Raw genomic sequence first — 15,920 nt, 5'->3', positions numbered from 1 at the left:
CAGCAATTCGGCGGAGGGTCAAGGGCCTGCCGCCGAACGCGATCACAGCTTTTTTTTTTTTCCCCTGCCACTTGAGGCGGCAAAAACCCTGGAGCCGGCCCTGGCTCCTCACCTAGCATGCTGGCTTTTGTGCATGTAATTCTTAAGCACCTAGCGTCCCCTCAGCATACATTGTATAGGGAGCTAGGTGCCTAACTCAGGCTTTGCGAATCCCATTGTTGTTCCAGTGGTTTTCTAGACACCTAGAAGTTGGGTGCTGCAATGTTGAGCATCACAATGCCTCAGTCCCTTTGTGGATCTGGGCCTAACTAATTAATGACTATGCCACTATCTTAGTCCTGTTTCCTTTTCCACTTAATGCAGCTTTGCTAGGGCGACAGGGGATGGATCACTTGATGATTACCCGTTCTGTTCATTCCCTCTGGGGCAACTGGCACTGGCCACTGTCGGAAGACAGGATGCTGGGCTAGATAGACCTTTGGTCTGATCCAATATGGCCGTTCTTATGTACAACATATAGACTGTAAGTTTTTTTTCAGGGAGATGAAGTATAACTTGAGAGACTCCATTTTGCTTCTTCTCCCCATTTACCCCCTCTCTCCCTGAGGCCCTCCACTGCAGTGACCCTGCTTCCAGTTCAGAGAGACTGACTTCTTCTAGAGGTCCATCTAGCCCAGCATCCTGTCTTCCGACAGTGGCCAATGCCAGGTGCCCAGAGGGAATGAACAGAACAGGTAATCATCAAGTGATCCACCCCCTGTCACTAGGTGACCAGATGACAAGAATAAAATATCGGGACACATGAGGGGGGCAGCCACAGGCTCACAGCCCCCACCCCACTGGAGCCATGGGGGAAGGGGATTACACAGCTTGAGGAAGCTGGGGGTCGGTGGTGCACAGTCCTCGCTCCAGCCCACAGCCCCACTGCAAGCCGCGGGCGAAGGGCCCCAGCCATAGCCCTGCTGCTTACCTGGGGGACGGTTCCCACCCACTGGGAAGCACCTGGCAGGTTCCTCTGGCTCCTAGGATCAGCGATGGCCAGAGGGATCTCCACTCCACATGCTGCGCCTGCCACAAGCACTGGCTTCAGCTGCCATTGGCTGGACACTGTGGGGCGGGACTTACTTGGGGGCGTGAGTAGCACACAGCGCCCCAGGGTCAGGAGTAGCTGGGAGGGTCTGCGCTCTGTCCGCACCCGCAGCTCCCATTCACCGTGATGGAGCCAGCGCTTGTGGTAGGTGCAGCATGCAGAGACACCCCTTCGCAGCCGCCCCTGTGCCTAGGGGCAGCAGGATCCTGCTGCCCGCCATTTCCTGGGAGCCCCCCCCCACCAATAAGCACCGCTGGGGCCCCAGGTAAGCGCTTACCAGTGAACTCCTCCAGCCCTGAGCCAAAATATTGGGACAAATGGCATCCCGACCGTACATCAGTCGGGACACGGGACAAACAACTAAATATTGGGACAGTCCTGATTTTATCGGGATGTCTGGTCACCCTACCTGTCGCCCATTCCCAGCTTCTGCCAAACAGAGGCTAGGGACACCATCCCTGCCCATCCTAGCTAACAGCCATTGATGGACCTATCCTCCATTAATTTATCTAGTTCTTTTTTGAACCCTGTTATAGTCTTGGCCTTCACAACATCCCCTAGCAAGGAGTTCCACAGGTTAACTGTGCATTGTGTGAAAAAATACTTCCTTTTGTTTGTTTTAAACCTGCTGCCTATTAATTCCTTTAACTTCCCACAGTTTTCTTTAGTCTATCTTCTCTTGGAAAGTAACTGTAGGGGCAAATTGTGCTCCCCACACTCCACCCTTGGAGGCAGCTGTGACACTGCACGCCATGTTCTTCACAGAGATATGATTATGATATGATTATGACATAATCATAATGTATTTTATGCAAGATAAGTCATGTGAGATGTCATTAAAAAGGTTATGATTTATTGAATATGATTATCCTATTTGTATGCAATTATCATTTTTGTATCTGAAGTTAGGAATATTGACTATGTGTCTGTATTAAAAATGTGTTTACACCTGGGGAACACCCACTAGACAAAAGGCTGTCAGTCTAGATGGCTGGCTGGGAAGGACTCATTCAGGTTAATGAGCCATTAGGAGAAAACAATAGGTCTTAGAAGAAGCTTATCTCCCACCTGGGAGCTTTCCTGAGGATGCTACAGACAGCCTCCGAGTTATGTGCTGCTGTGACACTACAGGGACATGTGACTAGGTCACCTGCTGCTGGACTCCATCTTGGGATGTCGGTGTTTTTCCACTGACTGGTGTGGGAACCAAGCTTTGAAACAAAGGGTTCCCGTCATATGCAAAAGCTATTTAAGGCAAGGGAGTGACACCATCATGGTTCTTCACTGACTCTCCACCCAAAGAGACTCCTGAAAACACCTGAGGAACAAAAACTGAACTGGGGGAACTGCTGGACCCAGGCTAAAGGGATTTCAAGCTGTAAGCCAGTGCAGCTTGCCCCTTAAGAATCTACAACCTGCTTGTATCATCACTTAGGGTGAGGATTTGCTATTCATATCCGATCTATGTAGTATATTAAGCTTAATTTGCATGTTTTGTTTATTTGCTAGGTAATCTGCTTTGATCTGTTTGCTATCCCTTATAATAACTTAAAATCTATCTTTTGCAGTTAATAAACTTGTTTTTGTTTTGTCTAAAACCAGTGTGTGAGAATCATAACTCGGGGCATAAAGTTGTCGTATATTCCTCTCCACATTGAGGGAGGGAGTGAATTTCATGATCTTATACTGTATCGTTCCCTGTGCAGTGCAAGATGGTATAATTTTAGATTTACTCTCCAGAGGGGGGTGCATGCCTGAGTAGCTGGGAAATTCCTTATCTGGAGCCTTCCCATGCAGAGCTGATTACAGCGTCTGCATGTAACTGCAGCTGGGTGTGTCCCTACCTGTATGTGTGCTGGTGAAAGTGCAGGCTAGTCACAGCAGTACAGTGTAAAGGGAGCCAAGGCTGGTGGGTCAGGTGTGTTCAGTGGTACCCCAGTTCCAGGTGGCACCCTGGGGGGAACCCGTTATAGCAGCATACAAGGACATTTGCAAGACAGCTAGGGAAGGGGCTAGGCTCATGGACCCACAGCTTGAGAAATGACAAAAGGAAATACTTTGTCATCCACTGTGTAATTAGACTGTGGAAATCGTTGCCGCACAGAGTCATTGAGGCCAAGAATGTAACAAGATTCAGAAAGGGATGGGACATTTATATGGATAACAAGACATAATAACATAATAATTAATGGCAGTCGACGGGGGAGCGGCAGCAGTCGATTCGCCGCCGTCCTCACGGCCAGGTAAATTGACCTAAGATACGCGGACTTCAGCTACACTATTCACATAGCTGAAGTTGTGTATCTTAGGTTGACTCTTCCCCAGTGTAGACCTAGCCTAAGATACGCAACTGTAGTTACGCTATTCGCGTAGCTGAAGTCGAAGTATCTTAGTTCGACTTAACTGACCGTCCTCATGGCGGCGAGTCGACTGCCACAGCTCCCCCGTCGACTCCGCTTACTCCTCCTGCCGAGGTGGAGTACAGGCGTCAATTCGGGGATTGATTTATCGCGTCTAGACGAGACACAATAAATCGATCCCTGATACATCGAACACTACCCGCCGATCGGGCGAGTAGTATAGACGTACCCTTAGACATAGAAAGTTGAAGTGTAATGGTACAAACTTGGGTCTGTGACTATGTATAGTCTTTATTGCCATAAGCAATCATGCTATTAATAGGCATAGGAAACTATCCACCTCAGTTACCATATGCCTATTTATCATGTTTGCAGGAACCAGCCCTAATTCTGCAAAGATTTATACACATGCTTAACTTGGATTTCAGTGGGATGATGAATGTGCTTAAAGTTAAGCACATACATAGTTGTTTAAGATGCCTAGAAATGCCTTGGGGTACGGATTCTGTTAACTGTTCAGCATATTTACCACATTATACAGCTTCAGATACGTTTGCTGTACACATACAACTACATCACAACATTAGCAATGTCAAGTGTTCAAAAATCATGACCCCTTGGGGGGCTGAGCTGCAGGGGCCTGGGGTCTCTCTGGGGGAAGGTGGAGGGAGCTGGGGAGGGCTGCAGGGGGCTGGGGTCTCAGACCTCAACTCTATTTTCCCTCTGCAAATTTGTGTACACAGAGTCAATCATGACTAGTAATTTAAATTAAATCCACCCTGCCCACAAAAAGTTAATCCGGCCCTGCCCGGCACTGGGCTGGGCTCAGGGGGCAGGGGTCTGCCGGCATTGGATAAGGATGGGCTGGGCTGTAGGGGTCTGGGGTATCCTGGGGGTAGATGGGGGTCTGGGCTCAGGGGTCTGCCAGTGATGGATAAGGGTGGGCACTGGGCTGGGCTCAGGGGTCTGCCGGGGATGGATAAGGGTGGGCACTGGGCTGGGCTCAGGGGGCAGGGATCTGCCGGGGATGGATAAGGTGGGCACTGGGCTGTAGGAACCTGGGGTGTCCCAGGGTAGATGGGGGTCTGGGCTCAGGGGACAGGGGTCTGCCGGGGATGGATAAGGGTGGGCACTGGGCTGGGTTCAGGGGTCTGCCGGGGATGGATAAGGGTGGGCTGGGCTGTAGGGGGCTGGGGTGTCCCGGGGATAGATGGGGGTCTGGGCTCAGCGGGCAGGGCTCTGCCGGGGATGGATAAGGGTGGGCACTGGGCTGGGCTCAGGGCTCTGCCGGGGATGGATAAGGGTGGGCACTGGGCTGGGCTCAGGGCTCTGCCGGGGATGGATAAGGGTGGGCACTGGGCTGGGCTCAGGGCTCTGCCGGGGATGGATAAGGGTGGGCACTGGGCTGGGGTCTGCCGGGGGTGGATAAGGGTGGGCACTGGGCTGGGCTCAGGGGGCTGGGCTCTGCCGGGGTCGAAGGGAGTCAGGGCAGGGCGCTCCCTGCGAGGCGCCGCCCGGCCAGCAGAGGGCGCTGCAGACGGAGCCTCCCGCCCCAGCCTCTCCCCTTGGCGGCGGAGCCGGCTCCTCGGCGCCGCATCATGTGGGCCAGGCCAGCCCTTGCACGGAGCCGCGGCCGCGGCCGAGTGTCTGCTGGGTGGGCGCCGCCATGAGGCGCTGAGCGGCGGCTGCGTGGGGAGGATCGAGCCGGCCGCAGCCCCGAGTCTCCGCCCGGCCTTCTCCCGAGCGAAGCCCCGTCCGCTGCGGGGCGGGTCCGGCCGGCGGGAGCGCGGGGCCATGTGAAGCGGAGCGGCCCGGAGCCCGCGCCCGGAGCGAGGAGCCGCCGCCGGCCCCGAGGGGCCCCCGCGGGGGGAAACATGGCGACGTCTAATCTCTTAAAGGTGCGACCCGGGCCCGCTGCCCGGGCAGGGCCCGCTGGGGGGCCCGTGTCTCGGTCCGCCGGTGGCGGCGGGGCCTGGGGGCAGCTCCTGGCGGTCCCCAGGGCCCGTCGCTGCGGGGCGGGGGAGGCGGGGAGCGCGGCGGCCGGGCAGAGGAAATGTGGGGGAGCGAGGGGGCAGCCTGGAGTGGGGGAGGGGCTGGGGTGTAGGGAGAAAGGGGGGAGCAGAGGAGAAGGGGGGGACAGTGGTGACGGTGGGAGGGACAGGGGCTGTGCGGGGTCAGAGACCTGAAGGGGGAAGCATAGAAGAGCTTGTCTCTGAAGTTTTAGTGTCCAGTATGTTGTAATATTTTGGGGTTGGGGGGGAGGGCTTATAAAAACCTTCATCTTCCCCTATGCTGGTGGCTGTGTGGGCTCGAGAGACACGGATTTCTCTCCCCTGTCCCCTTCCCTCCAGTACTAAACTTCACACAGTCTAACGCCCCCGATCAGATAAATGTGGGGAAAGTATACGGTGACATATTTTAGACAGGACACTGTTTAATTCTATTCTGCATTAACAAAGAAACTCTAGACACACAGCAAATGATTTTTAGATAGAGTTTGAAATGATTGTACTGTGAGTAAGTATTGTTTGCATCACCACCATGTTCAAAATTTGAGGGGTGCAGTTTACCTGGAAGGAAAAAAACACTGAATATGTACCACTTATTTAAGCAACATTTTTTACATAATCTAGTGTTTCCATAAATTTTTGGTATATGATGATAAACATCAGTGAACATTGACATATTACTCCTGAGGGCATTCTGTGCCAAAAAATTAAAAATTCAGCCCACAATATTTTAAAATTCTGCAAGTTTTATTAATAAATAAATGCAGAGGCTCCAGCATGGCGGTGGGGAGCACGGGCCACTTGCTGCACGAAGGTGGGAGATGACCCTACAGCCCCCCTGGGACACGGACTCAGTGGTGAGGCTGTACCCGACCCTGACACAGCACAAGGCCTGGGCCTGCCCCAAAACCACCCTGGGGCCTTGCCCTTTTGTGCCAGGTGCACCAGGTGTGGGGCAAGCAGGTTCAACGAGGCAGGATCCAAGTGTGGAGGGGATCCAGGTGTGGAGTGAGAGGATTCTGTGTGAGACAATCTGGGTGTAGGCAGTTCAGTGGGGGGGGGTTTAGGTGTAGGGGGATCTGGATTCACAGAGGCTTGTTGGGGGTGGGGTTCCAGGTGCAGGGGCAATGGGACTCTGTTGGGGCTTCCAGTTGAAGGTGGTTGGGGCTCAGTGGAGGGGTCTGGGTGTGGGCTTCTCAGCAGGGGGGCCTGGGTGCTGGGGGAGTGGAGCTTAATGGGGTTGGGGTCTGGGTGCAGCTAGTTGGGGGTCAGTGGCATCGGGGTCTGGATGTGGGGACTCAGGGGGGGTAGGGCTCATCAGGGTGGGGGTTTGAATGCAGGGAGCTCTGGGGGGGTGGTCTGGGTGGGGATCTGGGTGCAGGGGGCTCCAAATGCAGGGGTTGAGCTTCAGTGGGGTGGGGTTCAGGTATGGAGGGCCAGGGGGGTTCTGGGTGTATGGAATGAGGCTTGGCGGGGGTGTCTGGGTAAGGGCGGTCTGGATGTAGGGGGTTGGCCAAATGGGACAGCAGCTCCCCGCAGCTGAGGAGCGATGGGGGCAGGAAGCAGAGGAGGATGCTGCGCTTCCTGCAGCCGGGGGAGGTTTCTGGGGATGGGTTTGACACAGCCCGAGCCACTCCTTGCAGGGGAAGAGGAAGTCCAGTCCTCATCTACCTCCAGCCCAGCCATGACTAGCAGCTGATCCCGACTCAGGGTAGGAGCCCCTGGCTGGGGTGTCCCCAGCCCTGCAGTGATTTACCTCTCTGCCAGCTGTTCAGGATACCTGAAATGATGTAACTGTGTTGCTAGAGTGGTGTGTGACTGCTCTTGCAGCTTCCCTGTCAGAAAGTCATTTTTCTTCAAGGAAGCAAAGAAATCTGCGGGAGACAAGAATTCGTGTGTGCAGAATTCCCCCAGGAGTAATAGCCCTGATCAGTTAAAATTGCAGAATTCCAAAACCACTGTGTTGCTATGAAACAAAATGCCCAAGAGGGGAAATGGGGACATAGTATGATTATTTGAAGGAGTCCTATTTCAGAATGCTAGGTCCAAACAGCCTATATATTTGGCCATGTTTTACTTCAGCACTGTGTGTGTTGTTACTTATAGTATGTTTAGGGATTTTGAATAGATTAATGTTTTCCCAAAGCAAATGTCAATTACATGGTCTTATAAACAGATGTAAGAAAGTTTAGCATCTCAGAGTTGATAGTATTTCACTTTAAATCTTCTAGAAAATAATTCCTACAATTGGGGGAGAGTGCAGTGTAAAGCCCTGATTCTGTTAGTTGTAGATTGGTAATATCTGCAAAACTGGTTTTGAAAAAGTGTTTATAATCACATGCTAAATCTACAAAGATGCAGGCTCAACACAGATGATCTAGATATAGATGCCTGGTAGATAACTTGCTGGTGTCTATAAAGCTGTTAGATAATTAAGTTAGTAGTAATTGAATGGTAGTTTGCCTTTTCCATCAGAACATCTCAAAACCCTGCACAAAGACAAATATGAACCCTTTTTACTAAAGGGGAAACTGAGATAGAGATTGATTTACAGGAAACCACACAGCAGTCCATTGAGAGAGCTGGGAGTAGAAACATTCTTGACTCCCAGTCTTGAGACTTAAAAAACTACTACACTTAAAGCATATTAACACAAAACTAAGGTTGACTGGCAGTGTCTCGTATCCTTTCAGAATATAAGATGCACCTATTCTTCAACCTTCTGAACACTCTACAATACAGAGTTCAACTTAGGCCAGGTCTACACTAGCGAGCTTACTCCGGCACAGCTGTACTGATGCAGCTGTGCTGCTGTAAGATCACTTGTGTAGCCACTCTATGCCAATGGGAAACGTAATAAAACCACCTCCGATCGGCGGTAGCTATGTTAGAGGGAGAGCATCTCCTGCTGACATAGTGCTGTCCACGCCAGCGCGTCTGTCGGTGTTTTTTTTTTTCTCACAACCCTGAGCCACTGAAGTTATACTGACAAAAGTGCTAACTAATGTAGACATAGCATAACATTTCACCCCCTTCCTTTTTGGGGGGGAGGTGGGGGTTGTGGTATGCGGGAATTGCAGAACCGCTAGCTTTGTTATCAGTCACCTCCACGTCCTGGCATTCCACTAGGCATGTCCAGAAAACAAGGGAATACGAGTTGCACCACATTCTAACCCTCTTGCATATTCTCAGTGCTCAGCAGAACCCCATATCAGTACCCATATTCACGCATTGCTCTGCATCCTTTCTGTCCTCTGTGCTGCATTGTGGCTCTGGGGAGTTCCAGCTGTTTGGTGGCCCACATCTGATACTACTGCTATACAAATAAATAATAACTGAAGGTGTTGTCCCATAGGTAATATTTAGGATTAGAAAGAAAAGGTGTTAACATTTGGCTAGTCCTTGGAGGAGGGAGAAGGCCAAGTGGTTGAGTGTAGGTCTGATTTAGGTAGCTTCTGTTCATTAAATTGTACCTTTATTGTAGTAAATACAAGACCTAAGAGTTTCCCTCTCATTCCTTGTGCACTTTCCCAGGGTTCTCTATTTGCTTGGGAAGTGAAGTGAAATGAAATATGACTTCCCCACGGAGGCAGTGGATGCCTTGACACTAGCTGAGTTGAAACCTGACTGGGTGATGTCAGTTTGGAATGGATCAATACAATAATTTGAGTCTCAGATATGCACTTTCCTTCCCCCGCAAAATGAAGAATAGTAATTTTGATATCACATGAATTTTTTTTATTGGGATGTTGTGTTTTGAAAACACTTTGCTCAAACAACCTCAAAGTTGGCCAACTAGTCCTTCCCTGGACCATGATGAGGCACAGCAAATTTCAAGGCAATCTCAATATACCTGTGGATTTTAGAGCACTTATCAAAATCAGTTTGTTTTGTAAATCAGTAAGATGGTCTCTGCCTTATCTGTAGTGGTGCTACACTCCTCTAATATAGGACTCGGATTGCAGGAGGCAGTTCTTTGTGTCTGTATTTAAATATTTCTAGAGTTCATTGCATAAAACTGGAGCAATTATGAGACTTACATGAATTGTGGTTATTTCAGAAGTATATTTGCTACTCTGTAAATGACTGCATTACAAAACGTAGTAAAGATGCTCAAACTAGTGCAGGGATCTCATACTTGCTTTCTGGAACTTTGAAGTAGAGAGAGGCCAAATACATAACAGGATTTTGAACTCCCAAAGTTCAGGCATGTTCAGATCCATGGTTTTCATTCAGATTTCACAGTATATCAATACTGTGGTCTCAGAGCCCTTGATGGTACAGGGAGCAAGAAAATATGGTCCCTGATTGTGCAATTGGATCCATGTGGACAGAACCTTGTATCTATGTAGATCAGGGGTAGGCAACCTATGGCATGCGTGCCAAAGGCGGCACACGAGCTGATTTTCAGTGGCACTCACACAGCCTGGGTCCTGGCCACCAGTCCGGTGGGCTCTGCATTTTAATTTAATTTTAAATGACGTTTCTTAAACATTTTAAAAACCTTATTTACTTTACATACAACAATAGTTTAATTCTATATTATAGACTTACAGAAAGAGATCTTCTAAAAACGTTAAAATGTATTACTGTCACGCGAAACCTTACATTAGAGTGAATAAATGAAGACTTGGCACACGACTTCTGAAAGGTTGCCGACCTCTGATGTAGATTCTCATAGGAGTGAAAGGAGCTGCATGCAGGTGTAAGTATACCCTTGCAGATTTAGTTAGGGATTGGGGCATAAGCTTAGTCCGGATTCTGTAGGAAACCTGCTATGTTTTTTCCACTTCCCCTGTTTAAATCCTGTATCTTATCCCATTTACCTCTTATTTCAACCATTCTTCTCCAACCTCTCATCCCTGGCAACCTGCAGTATACCAGCTAGTTTTGATCTCTATAACTTACAGTAAATATTTCCAGCTGCATACTCTGGGTGTCTCGTCTTGACTATTTCGTAATAGGACTTCCTTAAAATGTCAGCAAGGAATATATGCCAATTGCCGTTTTATAGTGGAGGCCTTCTTGTCGTTAACATTGCCTAACCCTCAATATCTGCTGGTAAAGCCCCATTCTTCGGCTTGTCGATAGTTGCTCGGTATTCAGTAGTAACTGCAGTGCAATCACAGCACCAATTGTGAGAGCTGCCAGACAGTAGAGGTTGGTCAAATTGCATGCTAAATTTGAAGTTGATGTGAGAGCTGGATTTAAGCATCCTTTAGGCCCCATATTTGACATCCAGGAGCTAGTACAAGACCAGCACAGTAACATACATGTTAAAAGAATTAGGAGTCCCTGTGGCACCTTAGAGACTAACAAATTTATTTGGGCATAAGCTTTCATGGGCTAAAACCCACTTCATCCAATGCATGCAGTAGAAAATACAGTAGGAAGATACAGAGAACATGAAAAAATGGGAGTTGCCGTACCAACTCTAACGAGACTAATCAATTAAGGTGGGTTATTATCAGCAGGAGAAAAAAACTTTTGTAGTGATAATCAGGATGGCCCATTTCAAACAGTTGACAAGAAGGTGTGAGTAACAGGGGGAAAATTTGCATGGAGAAATAGTTTTTAGTTTGTGTAATGTCCCATCCACTCCCAGTCTTTATTCAAGCCTAATTTAATGGTGTCCAGTTTGCAAATTAATTCCAGTTCTGCGGTTTCTCATCGGAGTCTGTTTTTTTTTTTGTTGAAGAATTGCGACTTTTAGGTCTGTAATTGAGTTTCCAGGGAGGTTGAAGTGTTCTCTGATTGGTTTTTGAATGTTATAATTTTTGACGTCTGATTTGTGTCCATTTATTCTTGTGGGTAGAGACTGTCCGGTTTGGCCAATGTACATGGCAGAGGGGCATTGCTGGCACATGATGGCCTATATCACATTAGTAGATGTGCAGGTGAACGAGCCCCTGATGGTATGGCTGATGTGATTAGGTCCTATGATGGTGTCCCTTGAATAGATACGTGGACAGAGTTGGCAATGGGCTTTGTTGCAAGGATAGGTTCCTGGGTTAGTGTTTTTGTTGTGTGGTGTGTGGTTGCTGGTGAGTATTTGCTTCATGTTGGGGAGCTGTCTGTAAGGGAGGACTGGCCTATCTCCCAAAATGTGTGAGTGAGGGATCGTCCTTCAGGATAGGTTGTAGATCCTTGATGATGTGCTGGAGAGGTTTTAGTTGGGGGCTGAAGGTGGTGTTCTGTAACTTTCTTTGTTGGGCCTGTCCTGTAGTAGGTGACTTCTGGGTACTCCTCTGGCTCTGTCAATCTGTTTCTTCACTTCAGCAAGTGGGTATTGTAGTTTTAAGAACGGTTGATAGAGATCTTGTAGGTGTTTGTCTCTGTCTGAGAGATTGGAGCAAATGCGGTTGTATCTTAGAGCTTGGCTGTACACAATGAATCGTGTGATGTGGTCTGGATGATGTGAATGACCACACAACACCATCAGGGGCTCGTTCACCTGCATATCTACCAATGTAATATATGCCATCATGTGCCAGCAATGCCCCTCTGCCATGTACATTGGCCAAACCGGACAGTCTCTACGCAAAAGAGTAAATATATCTCTTCCTATTGTATTTTCCACTGCATGCATCTGATGAAGTGGGTTTTAGCCCACGAAAGCTTATGCCCAAATAAATGTGTTAGTCTCTAAGGTGCCACAAGTACTCCTCGTTCTTTTTGCTGATACAGACGAACACAGCTATCACTCTGAAACCTGTCATACGTGTTAAAGTTAGAGACAAGGAGGGTGAGGTAATATCTTTTATTGGACCAACCTCAGTTGGTGGAAAGAACAAGCTTTTGAGCTTCACAGAGCTCTTCCTCAGATCTGTGGAAGGAAGGAAACTGAAGTGTCCAAGCTAAATACAAGGTGGGATAGATTGTTAAGCATAAAGGGTTCACACATGTTGTAGGACAGTGGTTCTCAACCTTTTTTTACCCAAGGACCCCTAAACTTAAATAGACAAATCTGCGAACCCACAATCGGAAGCGATGCGTAGAGGTGTCACATGCCCCCAAGATTTCTGCCTTCCATTTGTCCCTGCTCACTGAAGTGCTGATGTAGCAGGGCAGAGCTGTGGTGTGTCTCCTTGGCTAGCTGCTGCCTGCTCGTGGAGTCAGTGGCTGTGACGCAATCCCTTTTGATGGCAGGGGGAGAGCTCTCTTCTGCTGTGATCCTGCAATTTTTGGTTGCATCCCCCGCAACTCCCGCCCCAAACCCAGACAGGCTGGGTGGCCTGCTGAAGTGAGTCAGGAGTGGAGGTGGCACTCCCTCCCTGAGTTCTGCTACCTGGGGCTGACACCTGGTTTATTTTGTCAGAACCCCTGAAACCTGCTCGTGGACACCCCCCCCCCCCCCCACACACACAGTTGAGAACCGGTGTTGTACGAGACCACTTAAAATGAAATTGGCAACTAACACCCCTACAGTTCTAGAACAATGGACGATTAGTAGATAGCAGGGTATGTAGTAAGTAGGGCTGTGAATTAATCATGATTAACTCGCGATTAATTCAAAAAAATTAAGCGCGATTAATCACGCCTATAACAATAGAATATCAATTGAAATTTATTAAATATTTTTGGATGTTTTTCTACATTTTCAATATTGATTTAAATTACAACACAATACAAAGTGCACAGTGCTCACTTTATATTATTTTTGATTAAAAATATATACACTGTAAAAAAATAAACAAAAGGAATAGTATTTTTTTTAGTTCACCTCATACAAGTACTGAAGTGCAATTTCTTTATCGTGAAAGTACAACTTACAAATGTAGATTTTGTTTTTGGTTACATAACTGCACTCAAACGAAACTGTAAAAGTTTAGCGCCTACAAGTCTACTCAGTCCTACTTCTTATTCTACCAATCGCTAAGACAAACAAGTTTGTTTACATTGACAGGAGATACTGCTGCCTACTTCTTATTTACAATGTCACCTGAAAGTGAGAACAGGCATTTGCATCACACTTTTGTAGCTGGTGTTGCATGGTATTTACATGCCAGATATGCTAAACATTCATATGCCCCTTCCATGCTTCAGCCACCATTCCAGAGGACATGCTTCCATGCTGATGATGCTTGTTTAAAAAAAAAAAAAAAGTGTCAATTAAATTTGTGACTGTACTCCTTGGGGGGGAGAATTGTATGTCTCCTGTTCTGTTTTACCCACATTCTGCATATATTTCTTGTTATAGCAGTGTCAGATGATGACTCAGCACATGTTCGTTTTAAGAACACTTTCACAGCAGATTTGACAAAACGCAAAGAAGGTACCAATGTGAGATTTCTAAAAATAGTTACAGCACTCGACCCAAGGTTTAAGAATCTGAAGTGCCGTCCAAAATCTGAGAGGGACGAGGCGTGGAGCATGCTTTCAGAAGTCTTAAAAGAACAACGCTCTGATGCGGAAACTACAGAGCCCAAACCACCAAAAAAGAAAATCTCAACCCTCTGCTGGTGGCATCTGACTCAGATGATGAGAATAACATGCGTCAGTCCGCACTGCTTTGGATCGTTATCAAGCAGAACCTATCATAAGCATGTCCTCTGGAATGGTGCTTGAAGCATGAACGGGCATATGAATTTTTAGCATATCTGGCACGTAAATATCTTGTGATGCTGGCGACAACAGTGCCAAGCGAACACCTGTTCTCACTTTCAGGTGACACTGAACAAGAAGCGGGCAGCAGCATCTCCTGCATATGTAAACAAAACTTGTTTGTGCGATTGACTGCACAAGAAATAGGACTGAGTGGACTTGTAAGCTCTACATTTTACATGGTTTTATTTTTGAATGCAGTTTTTTTGTACATAATTCTACATTTGTAAGTTCAACTTTCATGATCGAGAGATTGCACTACAGTACTTGAATGAGGTGAGTTGAAGAATACAATTCTCTTTTTACAGTGCAAATATTTGTAATAAAAAATAACCTAAGCACTGTACACTTTGTATTCTGTTGTAATTAAAATTAGTATATTTGAAAATGTAGTAAACATCCAAAAATATATAAAATACATTGTATTCTATTGTTTAAAAGTGTGATTAATCACAATTAATTTTTTAATCGCTTGACAGCCCTAGTAGTAAGTTGTTGTAATGGGCCATGAAATCAGTCTCTCTTTTAAATCCATGGTATTTGATGTTCAGTAGTTACAAATATAAGTTTCCTTGTCTCTCTCATATCCTGGGACCAATGTGGCTACAACACTGCATGTAACATTAAAGTTAAGGAAAATGAAGTAATAAGTGTGAGGGAAATGCAGTGCTATCTACCAAAAATAACTGAGATGGGTGGGTGTGCTCTCAGTATAAAGTGTCTCATTCTCTTTTATTGTATTACAATAGTGCCTAAACCCCAACTGAAATCTAGGCCCCATTGTGCTAGACGTGATACAACATGCAGTAAGAGACAGACTTGCCCCAAAGAGGCTACTATTCAGTGTTTAAAAAACAAAACAACAACCCACTACATGAAGGCAGAGTTCAGATGCACACATGCGTGCCTGTTTGTGTGTATCTTCTAGATTAATACATAGCCTTACTTCAACAGGCAGTTTTGCATATATATACAGATAATAATGCATTATTGTAATACACATAGCTCATGCAGTGTATTGTATTTTCCTAATAAAACAAGTTATTGTTTTATATATTTAAATGGTACACAAGTAGGGTGAGAATGAGAAAAAACTGAATAATACTTTTTGTAAAACCAATACAATTCCAAAATCACAAATGGGGAAAAATAACGGTCCAGTTGTAATTTGATTTCTCATGACTAAAAACGTCTAGTTCTCTCATTCTTTTCATTTTACGTATCTCCTTTACCCATTTTTGATGCTGATAATGTGAGCATCAAAGCTTTCTGCAATCCTATTAAATTTGTTGTGTACTTCTATTTTCATTATTCCCTTTTACCTTTGCCCAAAAGGTTAGATCAAATACTTCCATCCTTAAATGTACAGGTGCTTCTCTAGTGGCTATGTGCAGCACACACACTGGTGTTGTTATCGTGCATATATGCCAGTTGCAGAACGTAAGCCTGGAGCAGTTCCAAGTTTCTAAGGCCTTGTCTACACTATGGGAGTAAGACCACTTAAGTTAAGCAACTCCAGTTACATGAATAACATAGCAGCTTAGGTCCACTTACCGCAGTGTCTACACCACGCTGAGTCAACGGGAGACACTTTCCCGTTGACTTACCTTACGCTTCTTGTTCTGGTGGAGTATTGGAGTCAATGGGAGAGTGATCTGCAGTCGATTTAGTGATTCTTCACTAGACCTGCTAAATCGATTCCCTGGTGCATCGCTTGCTGCGGCGTTGATCCCTGGTAAGTGTAGACATGCCCTTAGGCTATGGCTACAATTCAGCTTAAGATGACATAAATTAAGTCTCTGAGAGATGTGAATTAGCCACCCTGCTGAGCAACATAACTTATGCCAACTTAAGGGT

At 46.9% G+C, this 15,920-nt stretch overlaps 1 protein-coding gene across 2 annotated transcripts in view; it reads left to right on the top strand.

Annotated features, from left to right (window-relative positions):
- Positions 1-5,068: 5,068 nt before the first annotated feature.
- CUL5 (cullin 5) overlaps positions 5,069-15,920 on the top strand; it is a 75,446-nt gene continuing 64,594 nt past the window's right edge. Inside the window, exon 1 of one of the 2 annotated variants that reach the window (XM_034758840.1) lies at positions 5,069-5,348. In XM_034758840.1, coding sequence (XP_034614731.1) covers positions 5,325-5,348 — 24 coding nt within the window. In that variant the 5' untranslated portion in view covers positions 5,069-5,324. The remainder of the gene's footprint in view (positions 5,349-15,920) is intronic. The other variant, XM_034758839.1, reaches the window with a different exon arrangement.

This window comes from Trachemys scripta, chromosome 1, assembly GCF_013100865.1.
Source record: "Trachemys scripta elegans isolate TJP31775 chromosome 1, CAS_Tse_1.0, whole genome shotgun sequence".
Classification (NCBI taxonomy): domain Eukaryota; kingdom Metazoa; phylum Chordata; order Testudines; family Emydidae; genus Trachemys; species Trachemys scripta.
The sequence above is the reverse complement of the archived record's forward strand: the minus strand, read 5'-3'. Positions and strand labels throughout refer to the sequence as shown.